We start from the raw sequence: 17,525 nt of genomic DNA, 5'->3' as shown, positions 1-17,525 counted from the left end.
AATCCGAAGCAGGCTCCAGGCTCCGAGCTGTCAGCACAGAGCCCGAAGCAGGGCTCGAACCCACGAACCGTGGATCATGACCGGAGCCAAAGTAGGACGCTCAACCGACTGAGCCCCCAGGTGCCCTGGGAGTCCGTTCTTTTAAAGGAAGACCAGCTAAGCGTTAAAGCTGCACAGGAGTCCCAGCACGAGGATGCGTGTAGAGGGCTCCCCCACGGTCAGGACTAAGCTCAGAGAGCAAACCCAGCCACACAGGACCCACAGCTTCAAGGAGTTTGTTCCCAGTGAAACTTGGCTAAGAAAATCAAACAGCATTCTTTTCTTAAAACGGTCCCACAATTGTGGAAAAGGCAGAGTCGGGGGTGAAGGACCCTTTCCTTCCTGAATGAAGCTGCCGACCTGACGCCCCACGCCCCGGATCACCCCACGCGTGCCCCCCGAGGAGCCGGCGTCCCCTGCGAGCAGGCCGCCAGCCACACGCACGGCCCCCCCTCCAGCCTCCCTAGCCTGGGACGCTCCTCAGCCTCGCCTTGGCTCTCGTGCCAGTGACGCTTCGAGGCCACGGGCCAGGTGTCCTGCAGCAGGTGTGTGTCCCCCGTCTGACTGACGTCCCCTCCCCTCGTGACAAGAATGTCACACAAGCCCCGCAGAGGGCCAGGTCTCCTTGGTCCTTTCCTGATGCACTCTGAGCTCCAGCCCTCTGGGGTCCCTGCCGGCTTCCCCCTCCTCATTAGCTCCCCATTTATTCACCGTCACGGGCTCGTGCGTTCCTGTCTCACCCAGGGCACACAGCCTGTCACTACAGACACGCACAGTGGGAGGGAGCCCATCCACCCCAGCACCGCTCTCTGACCTGATGAGATGCGCTAGCTTGCCCTGCAAAGACCCCGAAACCAGCCTTTCTCAGGCACCTGGGTCACGGCGCCACAACGGTTTTTGAAAGCCGTGGTCCGAGCGCTGGGCGGGCTCCCTGCCATCCGGGCGCTACTCCCAGGTGCCTCTGGTGCACACAGCAAGGAGCCCCCGCAATCTGTGCGTGGACACGGACACGGACCCCACGAGCTAACCTGGCACCACGGGGCCTTTCTAGCTCGCCTCGTGCCCGCACTAAAATTTCCTTCCGTGGGACATACCCGGATTCCCCGTGGCCCTCATTCCCTCGCTTCTCTGCTGTGCAGGTGGACCCCTCCCTCGGGGCGGTCCTCCCCGCCCCCACCGGGCGCAGGCCCTCCACACCGGGCCATCCAGGCACAGCGCCCTCCTCACCCCGCTCGGGCGCCGACCCCGGCTCGGCACCGCTGACGCCAGCCCTGCTCCAGCGGCCGACGGTGTCAGGGACGAAGTCTGGTGGGGGCGGGCCCGTGAACACCCCGAGGACGCGTGTCCTTCCCCGCTGCTTCATCGTGATCCACGTCCGCGCCACGGCCTTCCCGCTGCGCGTCCCTGACACGCAGCTTTTTACCCAGCTGCTCAAGAGCCCAAACCACGGCATTTGTTTCCAAAAGTTTGAAGTTAAAAGAAGGGCAGGTGAGGCGTCCTACGTGATGGTCACGACGCACTCGCAACACCAAGACCTAGCGTCACAACGATGGCCTTTCCGTCACTTCATACAGAAAACAGCGGCTCATTTACTTCCTGCTGTGCGTTTGCAGCACATCTCCCTGCGCTAACTTTGCGGGAAAACGCGTACACGGGGGTCAAAGGCACGGAAAGAAAGCGGTCCCAAAACCACAGCGCCGGTGCCCCGCGGGCGAGGCTGCCACAGGCCCAGGCCTTGGCCCCGCCACCTGCTCAGCGCGGACAGTGCGCCCCGTACCGAAACGAGCCTCCCCCGGGCTCCTTGAGTTTGTTTTTCTGCGCGGCAGCTGCTTGAGCCGAGACGGCAGAGAGCGCTTTGGTTCCAGGTAGCACGGCGGGCTTCACCACGGGCACTGCAACACAAGACAGCAGCGGTCCACGCGCTGCACGCGTGCCCCGCGCCCCCCCACCGCACCCTCCCCGCTCCCCCGCCACACACATGGGCCCAAACGGTCGGGAGCCTGGCGGCTGAGGGGAGGCCATCACTGCCGACCCACCACGGTGACGCCCGTCAACACGCGGGACCCCTCGCCCGAAATCCTGGGCAGAGGCACGAGCGCACCCGTCAGGTGCAGGAGGGGCTCGGGACAGAGAACCCAGCGGCGCCAACTGGACCCGTTGCCCCCGAGATCACCCCGACGCGGCGATGGCCGCACGGCGCTGTGGACGCAGCGAAGGGCACCGGACGTTTGGGGGGGCGGTGGCGGGGAGCCCCGGGCGTGCGGCCCACGGCCCTCACCTGGCTGCAGCTGGTTCAGCTGGATCTGCTGAGGCGCGGTGAGCACGATGCGGCTGTGAGGCTGCCGGAGAGCGACCATGGGCGTCTGCGTCAACGTCACCTGCGGCGGGCGGATCAGCGCTCCGGGCTTGGGCGGCTGCTGGATGACCTGGGGCAGAGCCACGGGCCCATGAGCACCCACGCCCAGCCGGGGGCCCTGCCGGGACCTGGACGCCCGCGTCCGCGCCACAAAAGAGGGGAGCTCTGGGGGCAGATCTGCACGTGGGGCCTGAGGTCGGTGCCAGGACGAGGCAGGCTGACCCGGCGGTCTGGCGTTGGAACACGCGCCTTCCCCCCAAATCTCAGAAGGGGATACGGCTGCTAGCCACTGCAGGGCCCCGTTTTCCCTCCCGCACAGGGTCTCTAAGAGATGGGCCGCCTTCTACCCCGGGTGTGTGTGTGTTGGGGGGGGGGGGTCAGATTTCCCACGTCCTGCCCTGAACTCAGCCCTCAGCCTTCAGGGAAGAGCCTCTCCTGCGGCCTCCCCGTGGGGGCCTGCCTGTGCCCACCACCCGAAGCTGAGCTGGGGAGACACCCCAGAGCTGAGTCCAGCCCCAGCTGTGTCCCCTGCTGCCCCCAGGCCTGCTCGGGGCTGTGCTGCCTGGAGCTCCATCAGCCAGAGCGAGCTCCTGCCTCTGCCTTTGCTCCAGGGGCCCCCCACACCCCGCCCCGTCTAACCCTGGGCCCAGCCCAGCGCCCCGCCCCACGCACAGTGGCACTCCCTATGCCAGAGTCACACTGCCCGGCCCAGAAGGTTATTACGTAGGTGACCTGATGGGCGTGCCCGGTATTACGAGACACTTGCTGGGGACACGGGGTGGTGCCCTGCAACCAAACTGTTTCTGCAACAAACCCATGAAAATTCACCCTCTAAAGGAAGAGTCAAGACAACAACTGCCTCAGGGTGGTCAGAGTCAGAGTCAGGTTTTGCCACGAACTAAGGGAAAAGCCACGGTTTTCATCTCCATAGGCTTCCAGGATCCAGGAATGGACCGGACTCAGGCCTAACCCCACTGCTGCTCCCCCACACATCCCCCACCCCTGGCGGGACTGGGAAACGCAGTGCAGAAGTGACCCCGTGGGTCACCACAGCCTCTGACCACAAACCAGGAACACGGGTCAGGTCACAACTACGCACCAAAAGTCAGACCTTTCCAGGAAAGACCGGAACCCACGAGGTTCTCTTCAAGGGAACGCCCCTTTAGCGCAAATTAGGCCAGGGGGGTAGGACGGCCCTGTACGTACAGACCTGCACCCTCGGCACGAAAAGCCCTCCTCTCGCACGCACCCTCAGCCCGCAGCACCGCACAGCGCCCAGCCCGGAAGACCAGACGCTCTCACCCACCATCTCAGCACACCTTCCTCACCGGCGGTCAACGCGAGACAAAGGCTTCCCTGAGCAGGTGGGCAAACAGCCCCACGGACTCTGGTGGCTCACCGGTGGCTCACTCAGTTACTATGTGGCCGCTGTGACAAAACACACTCTACGACCCGCTATCAGGTGACAAGGGAACCTGCACCGTGGGGGAGCTTTAATGGTCTGTAAAGCAACAAAATCCCTCTGAAATTAAAAAAGCCAACTGCCCTTCCAGGTTTGGGGAGCACATTTAAAATGCAACTCCTGGGGCGCCTGGGTGACTCAGTCGGTTAAGCGTCCAACTCATGATCTCAGCTCGGGTCATGATCCCACAGTTCATGAGTTTGAGCCCACATCGGACTCTGCACTGACAGCACGGAGCCAGCTTGGGATTCTCTCTCTCCCTCTCTACCCCTCTCCCGCTCACGCGGTCTCACTCTCAAAATTAACTAAAAAAAAAAAAAAAAAAATTTGAAACGCAACCCTTCCCAGCAAAGACAGCCCTCGTCTAGCCACGGAACTCAGAAAACTGGATCCACACCTTAAATCAACAATCGGCAGCCTGCAGCTTTGTGTCACCGAGACCCAAACTGGGGCTGCAGAGCTGGGCTCAAGGCCGTGAGACAAAAGGCCCACCGACCGCCTGCCTGATGTGTCCATCGCCAGGCACACGGTTTCCTGTCCCGGGGCCACTGCTCCTGATCAAAGATAACGTCCCACTGAAGATTCACTACAAATGCCCGGTGTTCACTGGGGGCACGAACACCCCCGGCCGATACCGGGAAGGGACAGGCCGTTGGGTAAGAGCCAACGGGCTTATCCCGTCTTCCCAGGAAACACGCGTGCGGGGCCTCGGCCCCAGTTCACGCCTGAACTCTGTTAGCGCCCCGGCCTCCCCCGGCGGGAGCCCTGCCGCCTGCCTGCGGGGACGCGTCCCTGAGCCGTGGCCGATCTGCGTGAGAGGTGGGCACGGGGGTGACGGGCGAGGCTCTCGCCTTCATACCAGCGGCGTGGGCTGCCCCCGCTTGCCAACGCCAACCTGTGTGGGCTGCGTGAGGCTGATGACAGGGGGCTGGAGAGCGCTGGTCACGGTGGCCGCCGTCTTCCCGGCCGTGCGCTGGACCGAGCTGCTCAGCACCACGGCCGTGAGCGCGGTGGTGGCCTGCGAGGCGGGCGGCGGCTGCTGCTGGCTCTGCTGGATGAAGGCCGCGGAGTCGGGGGTCAGCTGTCTCAAGGCGGGCAAGCTTCTCTGGGCGGGAAGACAGACACAGGGTCGGCAGCGGCACGCGGCCGGGCTCCCTCCTCACAAACCCAGAAACCTCCCGCTCTGAAGAGCAAGCCCCTCAAGCTCAACCGCGCGGGTCTCAGCGCCTTCACGCCTCTGGGCGTCGGCGCGGGCAGCCGGGCGCACTAACCCGCAGCCCCACCGTCGCCGAGCAGGGTGATTCTCCGAAAGAACCGGCTAGAATTTGCTCAGAAAAAAGAAAAGGGCGGTATTTCTGAAAGGCTCTTAAGAATGTCACGGCGGCAAAAGTTACTTAAGAGGGCCGGCCTGATGCCCTTGAACTCCACCGCCTACGGGCGAGCCCCGCCCATCGGCCTTCCGGCCGGTGCTTCTGTCTGCTCTGTGCCAGCGGCCAGGCCACAGGCCAGGGGCCTCAGGGCTCAGAGAAAACCCCCTGACGGGGAACGTGAGGAGCGTCACAGGGCACCTGAAACCCACAAGCCCACGGGGCCACCTGGGCGCCCCCCTCTCCCCTCCCCCAGGCCCACGGCAGGCTGCTGGCGTGCAGTGCCGCAGGGGGTCTCCACATTTACCTTCAGGAAAGGCACAAGGTAAGGTTGAGGTGAAGAATTAAGTTCTCGGTATAACCTACTGGTGAAATCTTCCGCTTCGATTTTTCCATCCTTAAAAACGAAAACCACAACAAAATTCTCTCGTGAACACAAGTTAACACTCCTCTGGTTATTCAGCACTGCTCTGGTGCCCGTGGGAATCAGCGTCCTTTCCGCCAGGTCTTGCATGGGGCACAGGTGACAGCATGGGGCAAGTCAGGGACGCCTTTACAAGAAGAGGCGACCCACATTGAGACCCCCAAGCCTCCAGGAGGAAGCCCGGGGTGGGAAGCGAGAACCCAGACAAGAGGGGGGCACAACCCTGTTCTGGAAACCGAAGCATGTGTGGTCTCAGGGTAGGGGAGGCTAAGAGAGGCGGGCAGGGACGGGATGTCACGGGCCATCCTCGAGAGGAAGCCCTAAGAGGGAGCACTCTCAGCCAGGGCTGCCGACGTCTGGGGTCCCGCAGGGGAACTCGAGCTTCCGCCCAACCTGTCCAACCTGTGCCCTCTTGTTTGGGGCGTTACCAGCAGCCAGGCCCTAACTAATGCCAGGTTCAAAGAGGAAGCGGCAGCAGCGTCCAGGGTACCAGGAGGGCCCATGAGAAGGTGGAACAGGGGCCCCGGTGCCCTGCCGAGAGCACAGCCAGGCGGGGGCAGGGGTATTGCCAGATCACGTGGGGAGCGAGGGATGTAGTGCCGAGTGGCTTCTTCGGCAAGAGGGGACCGACCACAGACAAGGGACCACGGGGATGGACAGGAGAGGCATTTACTTCGTCGGCGATTTTCACGAGAAGGCGGAACTGTTACAATTAAAACAAAAAGCTAGGAATTGTTGCTTCCCGTGAGAGGAGAGATCATTTTTCAATCTCTACGCTCCCTGAAAATACTTAAGTGCGTGGTCCAAGCAACTGCTCGCCTGCGGGAGCACGACTTGTGTCCTTTTCGGACCAAAACTAGGGTGGCCTGCAGGCAGGGCAAGAGCCAGCCCCCTGGGGAGGAGACGGCAGCTCTGAGAGTGGCTGTCCCGCCACCCGTCACCCCGGGGGAGGGGTCCCCCCCTACCCCCCACCCGGCTGCCTGAGTCAAGAACGGAGGCCCCGGGCAGACACATCCCTCCAGCAGAGGACGGAAAGCATCCAGAAGCCCAGATGTCAGACCACCAGGCTTCCTCAACAAAGAAACCAAAAGGAAAGCGAAGGGCAAGGAGGAGGGACCTGAGACCAAAGGAGACACAGAGAAGACGGCCGTGCCCGCAGAGAGGTGCAAGAAAAAGCCTTGAAAACGCTCTCAATCAGGTGTGTTTACAAATGCTCCTGAGGTGGACAGAACACTTTCAAGTGGCCTTCGTGTGAGTGCCGTGGGAAGCAGGACGGGTGCAGGTCAGTCCCCAGGAGGCCACCACAGGCCGCGCGCGCCTCTGGCGGGACCTCCCCGCGCGTGCGGCCTCCCCGCGTGTCAAACAAGTGCTCAGAGCCGCATCCTCTTACCAGTAGGTTCTGGACCAGCTCTTTCACGTTAGCGGCTGTCTCTGTAGACTGTTTACCAGATGAGGCCAGTTTTATTAATGTAGATAGAAAGTTTTTACATTTCTTCACGTTTTCCATGGTTTCCTGGATTCAAGTTAAAAAGATACAAGTGAAAAAGTCTTAAAAAGGCAGGTTTCTGTCAGAGCCTCTGGGTTCACCGGAACGTCTACAAGAAACTCCTTTGCAGAAAACGCAGCGACTCTCAGGGCTGCTGAGGGGTGGAAGCCGGGACGTGTGCCACGTGGCCACGCCAACCGAGGGCACAGCAGAGCTCACCCTGACTCAGCCAGCAGCTCAACGCCCGGGGACGTAACCGGGCGAACAACCATATGCGTGACCGTGAGGAACCTGTGGCACGTCCCCCGTGACGTGGCTTTACCATAAAGAAAAGCTGGCGTCTACGTAAACACGCGACAAAAGGAATTAAACTATGACCCAGCTACGAGAGGTGCGGAAAAGCCTGAGCAGAGAAGCGTGAGAGGGGGTCTAAATAAAGCAGGACCCCGGCAGGTGACCGACGCGCACGTGCGCGGGGAGCCACTGGAAGCCTAGCAGGGACGTGGCTCCGCTCTGGGGACAGTCGCTCCTGTATGCTGCACGGGCCGCGGCCTCAAATGCCACCTTTTGGGCTTCTGTCACCGTGGACCTCTGTGCGGCCTGGAGCCTCAAGCAGGGGGGCAGGGCCTTCCCGCCGCCCCGCAGAGCCCGCTGGCTCACAGCCCGCCTGGGAGAGGCCGAGGTCCCCGGGCCGTGCTTGCCCCGCGCAGCTCTACCCTGCAGGAAGGGGGGCTGCGGGCGGGCGGAGGGCCCCTCGAGTCTCCCGTCTCCCACCCACGGGTGGCACTCACCGTGGCAGCCGTGGAGGTGGTGGTGGCCCCTGGCACCGTTCGCTGAGGTGTCCCCGTCTGAACAGTCGTGGCCGTCCCGAGGGAAGTTGTCTGGGCAGCGCCACCCAGAACCAGCTGAGGCTACGAGAGTCCAAAGGCAAGGTAAACAGAGGGTCTGCAGAGACGGCCCTCACATCCCCCAAAAAGAACGAGACCCACAGCAGGCGGAGCCCTGGACCCCGCGGACAGCGAGCCTGGCCGAAAACGGGACAGGGAGCCCGGGCAGGGCAGAGTCTGGCCACGGAGGCCGGAGCCAGGAGTCCCATGGCCACCGGTGTGAAGTATCTGTCCTCCCAGAAATGAGAAGCAAAACGGAGAAGCTACAGCTGAAAACGTGTCACCTGGCTTGTGCAGAAGCCAGTGACGGGAAAGGACCGTCCTCCCGCCAGGTCTCCACCCACATCACCTCTGGCGGGGGCCCCAGCTGCGCCCCCGCCACCAGGCCAGCCTCTCCCTGCTCTCCATGAGCGAGCCTCATCGAGAAACATCACAAAACGAGGGCTTTCCAAGCAGGTTTGAGCAATCCATAGGGAGTGGGTGCGAGTGGGGAGGGGCCGGCGGCCCCCACGGCAGCCCCGGGGGGCTCCCGAAGCCTGGCTCCACGCGAGCCGTCACGACAAACGGTTACCGCTCTGTGTATTACATTCTCCCAGTTGATGCGTCTAGCCTTCGACATTCCCTCTCCGGTTTTCCAGACCTTGCTGTCTGTGGCCCGGCGCGCCGGGAGGCCTGCCCTGAGCATCTGCGGCTGTGCCGGTGGCTCGCTCAGCCCCCAACCCCCCACCCCCCACCCCGCGAGGGGACGGAGCTAGACATGGCGGGCCGTCTCCTTACAACCCGAGTGTCTCGCTCACTCCTAAGGTTCGCTCGCAGGGATTACTGAGAACATCACATCACCCTTGGAAGGAAGGCCGCGGGGACGGACACACGGAGCCACCGTCTCGGGGCACTGGGGGGACTGCTCAGAGGCTTCCGGACGCCCGGAAACGGCCAGGGCACTTGTCACCCCGTGCAAGTCCCCTGCACCTCAAGCCACACTCCCCACGTTCCCTTCTGCGGGCCTGACGCGTGCACAGGTCACCCCGTGGTGCCGACACCGCGTCTGCCTTCCACCTGACCCGCCAGCTTCAGGGCCTTCTCAGGACAGCTCCGCTCACTGTGAGCAGAACTCTAACACGCCCACCGGACTGAACCCAGGCGGAGAGCGAGTCCCAGGACAGCCACCCTCTCACGGGCGCTCTGAGGACACGAGTCTGCCGCTCTGCTCCCACCTGTGCAGCTGCTTCGAGGAACAACCTCCCTGCCGCAGACGCAGAAGGAAAGACGACGAGGTGCAGCCAGAGGGCAGGGCGCCCGGCGCCTCCTGGGCCCCCCTCCGCCAACCGTCCACACCACTCTTGCCTCGGCTTCCTCATCTGGGAAACCGGAACAGCGCCCGCCCCACAGCAGCACAGGGGGGAGTCACACGACAACCAGCGACGACGAAGCGCGGTCCCCGCACGCGGCAGACGTCCGACACAAAGTGGCCAAAGCCGCACAACCTGCACCGTGACGGACGCTCGGAACACCTCAGGACCGAACAGCTCTGAACCCCTCCGCTTCGGGCTCCCCAGCCTGGCCGCCCAGCGCCAGCCGCCACCCTGCCCGGGGGGGCTCCTCCCGGCTGACGGAAGGGGCCAGCCTGCCCTCGGCTCGACTGACCAGAGGCAGGCTGACAGGGGAGGGTCACCAGGGCACCCTCCCCGCCACAGCCTCGGACACCCGGGAAAGAACACACACACACACCAACCCCAGCAGGCTGATGGGGAACGTATCTGGGACCGGGCTTGGTTCCCGGCAAAGGGCACGGGCCTCGGGGACGCAGGGCGGCTGGGCAGCCGCACACGGGCCCAGGGGTGCGTTCCAGAAGCCCCCGACCCCTCACCTGTCAGTGCCTCACCAGGAGGAGGGGGTTGTGGAGATCACACCCGCCAGCACACACGAGCAGCCGGAGCCCCGCTCCCAGACGAGACGCACATCCTCGCCCCTACGCTTACAGGTCGGCGGGCACCACGCCCAAACCGTCCACACTACAGATTCCTCTGCTTCACGGTCAAATAGTAATAAGGCGGTTGTTTCTGGGGCGCCTGTGTGGCCCAGTCGGTCAAACGGCTGACTCTTAATTTCAGCTCAAGTCATGATCTCACAGATCGTGAGTTCGAGCCTGTGTCTGGCTCTGTGCTGACAGTGCGGAGCCTGCTCGGGATGCTCTCTCTCCCTCTCTCTCTCTGCCCATCCTCCCCCAAAATAAATAAACATTTTTTAAAAAAACAAGGCGGGGGGGCACCTGGGTGGTTCAGTCGGTTGAGCTTCTGACTCTTGATTTCGGCTCAGGTCGTGATCCCAGAGGTTGTAGGATTCTCTCTCTCCCTCTGCCCTCCCCCGCTCACATGCACTCTCTCTCTCAATTTCAAAAAAAAATTTTTTTTTAATTAAGGTGATTATTTGTAATTATGTTTCTGGCACAGGGAGAAGCTTTTTTTTTTTTTTTAAGTTTATTTACTTATTTTAAGAGAGAGAGAGAATCCCAAGTAGGCTCCACACTATCAACACAGAGCCCGACACAGGGCTCGATCCCGTAAACCACAAGATCATAATCGAAGCTGAAACCAAATGTCAGACACTCAGCCGAGTGAGCCACCCAGGCAGGCGCCCCAGGGGGACATTTTAAAAACACTGCTGGTGTCGGGGCGCCTGAGCGGCTCGCTTGGTTGAGCGACCGACTTCGGCTCAGGTCACGATTTCGCGATTGACGAGTTCGAGCCCCGCGTCGGGCTCTGTGCAGAGAGCTCAGAGCCTGGAGCCTGCTTCAGAGTGTGTGTCTCCCTCTCTCTGCTCCTCCCCTGCTCATGCTCTGTTTCTCTCTCAAAAGTAAATAAATATTTAAAAAAAAAAAAACAAAAAACCCACCGCTGGTGTTCAATCCCATGTGGTTTAAAGAAAAGCCTGACCTAGCCTGGGTAGGCCATCAGAGACAAAACAGTCCTCAGGACACTTCCTCCCGAAGCCCACCTTTGCATCCGACCTCCCAGCCCGCGAGGCCCGACCTCCACGCAGAGGGCGCTGCTCCCACAGCCTCCTCACCTGCACTCCGGGCGAGCGCTGCAGTGCCGTGGCGGGCTGTACCGTCGTCTGGGCCTGAGACACTTGCTTGATTATGGTTGTTGGGGTCACCTGCCGTGCAATAATAGGGGTCCCAGGTGCCTGAAAAGTAAGTAGGCATCATCTAAAAGGAGCAACAAGTGACACGGTTCCCCGCCCCAGCACAGCCGAATCGCCCCGCTACTGCAGAAGGGGAGGGCTCGGGCGCATCGGGCCGCGAGCCACAGTCAACAGAGCCACCCCACTTCAAGGGGGGAGCGTGTGACCGGAATCTGTGCGTACTGTGGTAACACCACCACCGGGCTCCTTCACCCCAGTCTACCAAACATGGACTTTAAAGAACGCGAGTATCTGGGAAATCGGTCCTTGTGTGGATTTCTAGTCATCTTGTTCGTAAGCACTAAAACGGTAAGAAGCGCGCGTCCCCTGGGTCTAAAGATGGGTCACGTTGCTGCGGAACAGGAAGTAAAGGAGACAGCGGTCCAAGCGGCCCACTGACACTAATCCGGATAGAAAGACGGGGCCAGTCCTGAGCGCAGTGGTGCAGACGCGGGCTGACAGCGGCCACGCTGGCGGCCAGACGGTAACACACACACGTGACAGTGACAGCACGGGTGTCATCTGCCTGCGTCTCGCTTCACACGGCCCCACGGGCCTTGACAACACCGCTCTGAGCCGCCCTGGACATTCGATGAGGGGCACGGTGTCTCCCTGCACAGCCAAGTCCTCCGTCTACAGTGCAGGCCTTCACCTCCCGAGGGAACGCGGCTGAAATCACAGGAGGAAGAGACCTCAAGCCCCTTCCAGCCTCCACTTGAGTGACTAACCAGCCAGCCAGTCAGGACGGGAGGGTCACGGCAGCGGGCAGAAAGGCATCGGGAGACAAGACGCGGGTAGCGGGCTGGCACGCGCCGAACGGAAGTCAGGATGCGGACAAGACACGCCAGCACGGGGGTCCCGCCCCCCCTCCACCCAACCTCCGGGCCCAGGGTGCTAACCCCCAAGCACGTGGGGCGGGGGTGCCGTTCAACGCAATCTCCTGACGCTCTCACGCGCCTCCCCGACAATAACACTAACGCACGCAGGGTTCACTCTGCAGAAGAGGAGACTGAGGCACCGGGGGTGGAGTCACGGGAGGGGAGGGAACAGACAGGACGGAGTCCAGGCAGAGTTTCGCTGAGCACGGACGCGGAGCTGGCTCCCCTGAGCCTCCCGAGGGTGGCCGCGCGTGGCCGCCCCTCTCCGCCCTCGCGGGACACCTGCCGGACGGACGTCCCTCGGGCTGCTGCCACCTGGCGCGCGTGCACTCACCTGTACGGTAGAGATCTGGACGGGAGGGGCACTTGTGGGGGTTGCAGGGCGGGGCGCCATGGTGGTCTGAGGCTGGGTCTGCACGTGGGCCTGGGCCTGCATCTGGGCCAAGGCCTGCTGAGGAATCATTAACAACTGCCCGTTCTCGCTCCGCACGAGGACCATACCTGGGGATAGAGGAGACCTGGCGTCAGGAGACGTGCCCGCCCCTGCCCCCCCTCCGCCACAGCCGGGGAAGGTGCTGACCCTACCAGAGGGGAGCCAGTCGGCTCTTGAGAAGGAAAAAGGAGAAGCTGCGAGACGTGCAGGGTCGCACGCTCGCCAGGAAAGACGGCGTCCGGGACAGAAAGATGGCGTCCGGGACAGAAAGACGTACGAGGTTTTTTCCTCGTGGGATTCAAGCAGCAACCGAGTCTTGGGAAGGAAGCCAGGCGGCGAAGCTCCCGCGGCCACAGCACCTGCCTCGCGGCCGCCTGCACGGCCACACGCCAGCCCCACGAGGCGGCCCGGCGCTCGCCACCAGCCCCCAGCCCCACCGGCCGTCTCAGAGGAGGGAGGCCTGGGGTCCTGGGGGCCCGAAGCAGGCGCTCCTCTCGGGAACACGACTCCCGGGACTGCTCTCGGGTGCGGGGGCCGCGCCGTGCCCGCGGCTAACCTGGGACGCCCGCGACACACACGCAGGGACAGGGACGGCCACCCGCGCTTGGCAGCTCCAGAGCTCCATCACCGGGAAGTGCCATCAGCCAGACGCGGCATTAACTGTAGCTTCAAGAACCACAAAGCAGCTACGTCGTCGATTCCACCAGAAAACAGCAGCCTATCCCCACCCCCACCTGGGGATAAGTCTCCCACTTGGAGGGACAGGGCGAGGAAGAAACGCTCCGCTTCGCACGAGGCCCGGTGCCTGGCGCTCCGGGACAGGAGGCCTCCCCGGCGCGGCCCAGCCTCTTCCAGGCTGCACGCAAGGTGGCCTCTCCGAGAAGAAACGGCCGGCCGGCCTCACAACGAGCAGCATCAGGGCTTTCCCTCCCGAACCAAACGGGAGCTCGAGCGACCCCAGTAACTCCCAGAGGAGCCCCTGAACCCCCGGGTCCCGGCTCCTTCGACACCCAGCATGACATCCAGGAGTAACAGGCCTCTCCCGGGCTCACAGCTATAATCCCTCATTTAAAAGAACCACGTCCATGCCCATTAAGTAAGCTTCCTTCCAAAACGTCCCCGTTATAATAAACCATGCTGAAATTTAAAAACAAAACCAAAACCGGCTGCTGAAATAACACTCTGCTGGACTCTCCCAGACCCCGGAGCCCGTTAGCACACTGGGGACCCCAAAAGAGGAAACCTGGCCCTCCTCCCAATGCCAGTCTCGCAAGCCCACCATCCCCTGTCACTAGTCACCAGAGACCCCCTCCCCCTCGTTAGGGTTCTGGGAAGCCACTTGCTGATGTCGCCGAGCAGCGAGGGGGGATGGCCAGGCCCCCGGCCACGTAAAGGGCCCGGCAGCACCCGTGACTTAGTGCCCCAACTTTAAGCCTGTTAACGTGGCAGTGCATGAACGTGCTTTGACTATCAGCTGCTTTTCTGCTTAAGAAATCACACCTACAGAAACTTGGAGGAATATTTAAAGGATAAACACGTATGAGCCAGTGACGTGGTTAAGATGCTAACAAAACAGAAGTGGTGCCCTGGCCCCACAGACCCGTAAGAAAAGGTACCGTGAGCCACGCAGCAGGCCTGTGGTTTGAACAAAATTTGGAGAAGTGACCACGTAACTTTAAGCAGGTAACGTAACCGGACTCGGGCATTGCAAACACGTCCGAGTGGGTATGCAAATGGAGCAGTGAGATTGACGGACACAGCTGGACACGAGGGAGGCGGGCTGCTCGTAGACCCCAGGACCCCCACTGACCGCGAACCCGAGAACAGCCACTCGCTCCTGAGGCGGAGGGAAGGCTACGTGCACAGGAGGGCAGGCGCTGTCCTGGGGCCGCACTTCACGCCCGGTCTCCCCAGCTATGGTCACTGATCGGGCAATAGGCAGAATAGCCCGAGGACGGTCACCACACTGACCGCTGCGTCGAACACCCCGTCTTAATGACGTTACCGCAGCCCCGGATCTTGTCAACTCTGGCTGTGACCACTCATCTCAAACAGATAAGCAGCTGTACAGCATCTACTCCTGCCAACGCTGAGACACACAGGCCTGGCCCACAGTCACACCGGGAGGCCGCCCCTCCCCACCCTCTGCAGGTGCAAGGTGGGCCCCTCCCCCACCCCCAGACGCCGCCAAAGGCCCCCTGCACACCCGGGCCACCCGGCAAAGCCCTGACACGGAAAACACAACGCCCACTTCAGAAGACCCTTCAGAGCCTGTCTGGCCCGTGCAGCCGAGCCCTACAGGCAGTCACCAGGCAAGCCGGGAGCCCCGGACCGGCCTTCCAGGCCTCCTGATGGAGCCCGGCCCCTCCCTCACCCGGGAGCCGCCGTCTCCCCTCTACTCCAGACACATTAAAGCCAAAACCAGCCAGTCCACGGAAGCCACAACCCTGATCGGGCAGACAGAAAAGAACTTGGGTTTTCTTCTTTAACAATTTTAATATCTTTCCCAGAGTAGAGTTTGTACGGGAAACTTGAGGAACTCAGAGACGCACACGGAAAACAAATCTCCTGAAATCCCGCGTCCTCTGGTGACCGTGTGCGTGGAAAACACACCAAGGCCACCGCGAACACAACTGAGGCTATGGCGTTGCTACTCAGCCCGCGTCGTCTTCTCACCTCTTGGAGCGTAAGTTGTTTCCGTGTCATTGAACATTCCTCAAAAACACAATTTTCAGCAGCTACGTAATATTCCATCCAAAACGTATTGATGATTTCTTTATTGGTGAGGATACCGGACTATTCTCTATCTTTTGCTGCTGTGAAAGCTCAGATTTTAAAATGACAGCGCACGGCATGAACACCCTGCGGGTACTTCCAAGGTCCGTGCCACGCAGCGGTGACCGGCCTCCCTGTGCTCGCCGCACGAGACCCTGACCCCGCCCCTCCCTGGGAGGCAGGGCGCCCCACACAGCAGAGCGGAGCGCACACACAGTATCCCAGTATTGGGCGGACCGCCAGTTCCTGAGAACGGATCCGACCCCTCCTCGAGCACCAGAGTTCAGGATAAACTCAAGGTTTTCACCCAATGTTAGCTGTCGTGATCCCTCTCCTACAACATTCCTTATTGTATTTTTAACCAAAATGTAGGTCAAAGCTACACTACAAATTAAACAGGCACTTTTGGATGCCGCCGGGAACCCCACCTGCCCATTAAGTAAGCTTCCCTCCAAAACGTCCCTTTCATAATAAACCATGCTGAAATTTAAAAGCAAAACAAATTTGTTTCAATTCTGGGGAAGCCAGGGGGCTCGGGCCACGGCCCTTCACACGCGGGCCTGGGATAGGGGGCGCCTCCCCGAGGGAACAGCGGGAGCTGGAGTGACAGGAGCAGGGAGCAGCAGCCGGGGTCAGGGGGACCAGACTTCCGCCACAAGGTCTCCACCGGGCCGTGGTGAGAGTCAACACAGACAGCGGCAGGAAAGGCAAAGCCGTCCGCGATCACACACGTGCAGAATGAGACTGTGCCCCGAGCCCCGACGCTGATGCTGAAGAGGCCGGAGTCAGGACGTGCCCAAGAAAAGGGAGCAGTCTGTCTGCACCTCGCTGGACGCTTCAGTTTTGAGTGCCGCACACCCCACGCTCCCGCGCCAAGAGGAGGAGACCGCGGAGGGGGAGGGCCGGGGAAGAAGGGAGACGGTCCCTGGGGCCCTCCCACCACACCGCCACCCGCAGCCCCGCCGGGAGGAGCAGCAGACCAAGCAAGATGCCAACAGGGACACCGGGAAAGCTGGTGGAAATTAAGGCCCAAGTGTTCCTTTTACTCTCATGGCTGTCTGCCTCTTAAACGCACAGGGACGAGGACTCGGGGCACAGGGTCAGACAAGCGCGTGGGCGGGGCTCCCGCGTCCTGGCACCACACCCCGCCACGCAGGCCTAAGCAGGGAGGGGACAGCACACCAACTGTACCAAACGGTGCTGCTGAGCCCAATCCACACCCGACTCACACGTGAGGCCAGACACGTGGCCCTGGTCCCAGGGTTTCACCCCTTCGCGAGCAGCTGGTCAATGTCACATCTCACCACGCTCGTCCATAAACTGCACAATCATTTCTGGAAAACTCCCCCCAGGCTCCTGAAGTGCCAGCAGACAGTGGTGCAGGACCCACCGGCCAGCTGAGCTGGGGCGCCAGCTCGGGGGTGAAGAAGTCCCCACCAGAGCGCGGGGCCCTGTTCGTCAAGGCTCATCCTGCATCTTCCGGGGGGCATCGGTGTTTAACAGTGCGCACCGAGGGCACCTTTCTTTTAAGACCTGTTTACTGTTGCAAAGCTCAATATTTTCTTTTTCATCTGCACAGGGGGGCAGTTCAAGGCTGGAAGCAAGAGCAGCACAGGAGGAAACGCTGCTGCTCCGGGGCAGGGAGCAGTGGCATTACCGCATTTCTGAATATTTAGCTGGAGATGAAGCTTCTGACCCGATTCGTGTTCCAGCTTGTGCAGCTCCCTGCACAACACACATGCCATCATCATGAACTTTAGTTCATCTGAGCATACACCACCAGCTACAAACACGGCCGAGAAACGTTAAGGAACACGTGACGTGAAGAGCTTCGCCAGGCCAGCGTGGTTAGGATGTCAACTCCCCGCAAACGCATCTGCAGATGTAACACAAAACCCACCCGAACCCCCGCAGGCTTTTGTGTGCAAACAGACAAGCTGATTCTACGATCCACAAACACAAGGTCCTAGAGTAACCCAAACAAGCGGGAGTAAGGACCGAGTCGAGGCTAACACTGACCGTTTCCAAAGGCATCAGAAAGCCGCGGTCACTGAGGCAAAGTCGAACAGATCAAGGAACAAAACAGTCCAGAAACAGGCCTGCACAAACACAGACCGGTGGTGGCTACAAAGGCAACTGGATGGGAAAAGGGCAGCCTTTCGACAAATGGGGAACCGGCGGACGTCCACACGCGAAAAGCACGGACTTGGATCCATGCCTCACACCATACACCGA

At 61.3% G+C, this 17,525-nt stretch overlaps 1 protein-coding gene across 1 annotated transcript in view; it reads right to left on the bottom strand.

Moving 5' to 3' along the window:
- The window catches only part of TAF4 (TATA-box binding protein associated factor 4), a 65,805-nt gene that overhangs the window by 16,786 nt on the left and 31,494 nt on the right, over nucleotides 1–17,525 (bottom strand). Inside the window, exons 2-9 of the mRNA XM_053890085.1 lie at nucleotides 12,417–12,583; nucleotides 11,088–11,207; nucleotides 7,926–8,045; nucleotides 7,039–7,161; nucleotides 5,532–5,621; nucleotides 4,717–4,962; nucleotides 2,318–2,465; nucleotides 1,817–1,931 (exon numbers count right to left, since the gene is read on the bottom strand). Coding sequence (XP_053746060.1) covers nucleotides 1,817–1,931; nucleotides 2,318–2,465; nucleotides 4,717–4,962; nucleotides 5,532–5,621; nucleotides 7,039–7,161; nucleotides 7,926–8,045; nucleotides 11,088–11,207; nucleotides 12,417–12,583 — 1,129 coding nt within the window. The remainder of the gene's footprint in view (nucleotides 1–1,816; nucleotides 1,932–2,317; nucleotides 2,466–4,716; nucleotides 4,963–5,531; nucleotides 5,622–7,038; nucleotides 7,162–7,925; nucleotides 8,046–11,087; nucleotides 11,208–12,416; nucleotides 12,584–17,525) is intronic.

Source organism: Panthera pardus, unplaced genomic scaffold (genome assembly GCF_024362965.1).
Source record: "Panthera pardus isolate Hobbes unplaced genomic scaffold, ASM2436296v1 HiC_scaffold_25, whole genome shotgun sequence".
In the NCBI taxonomy this organism is placed as follows: domain Eukaryota; kingdom Metazoa; phylum Chordata; class Mammalia; order Carnivora; family Felidae; genus Panthera; species Panthera pardus.
Note: the sequence above shows the minus strand (reverse complement) of the source record. Positions and strands in the feature narration are given on the sequence as shown.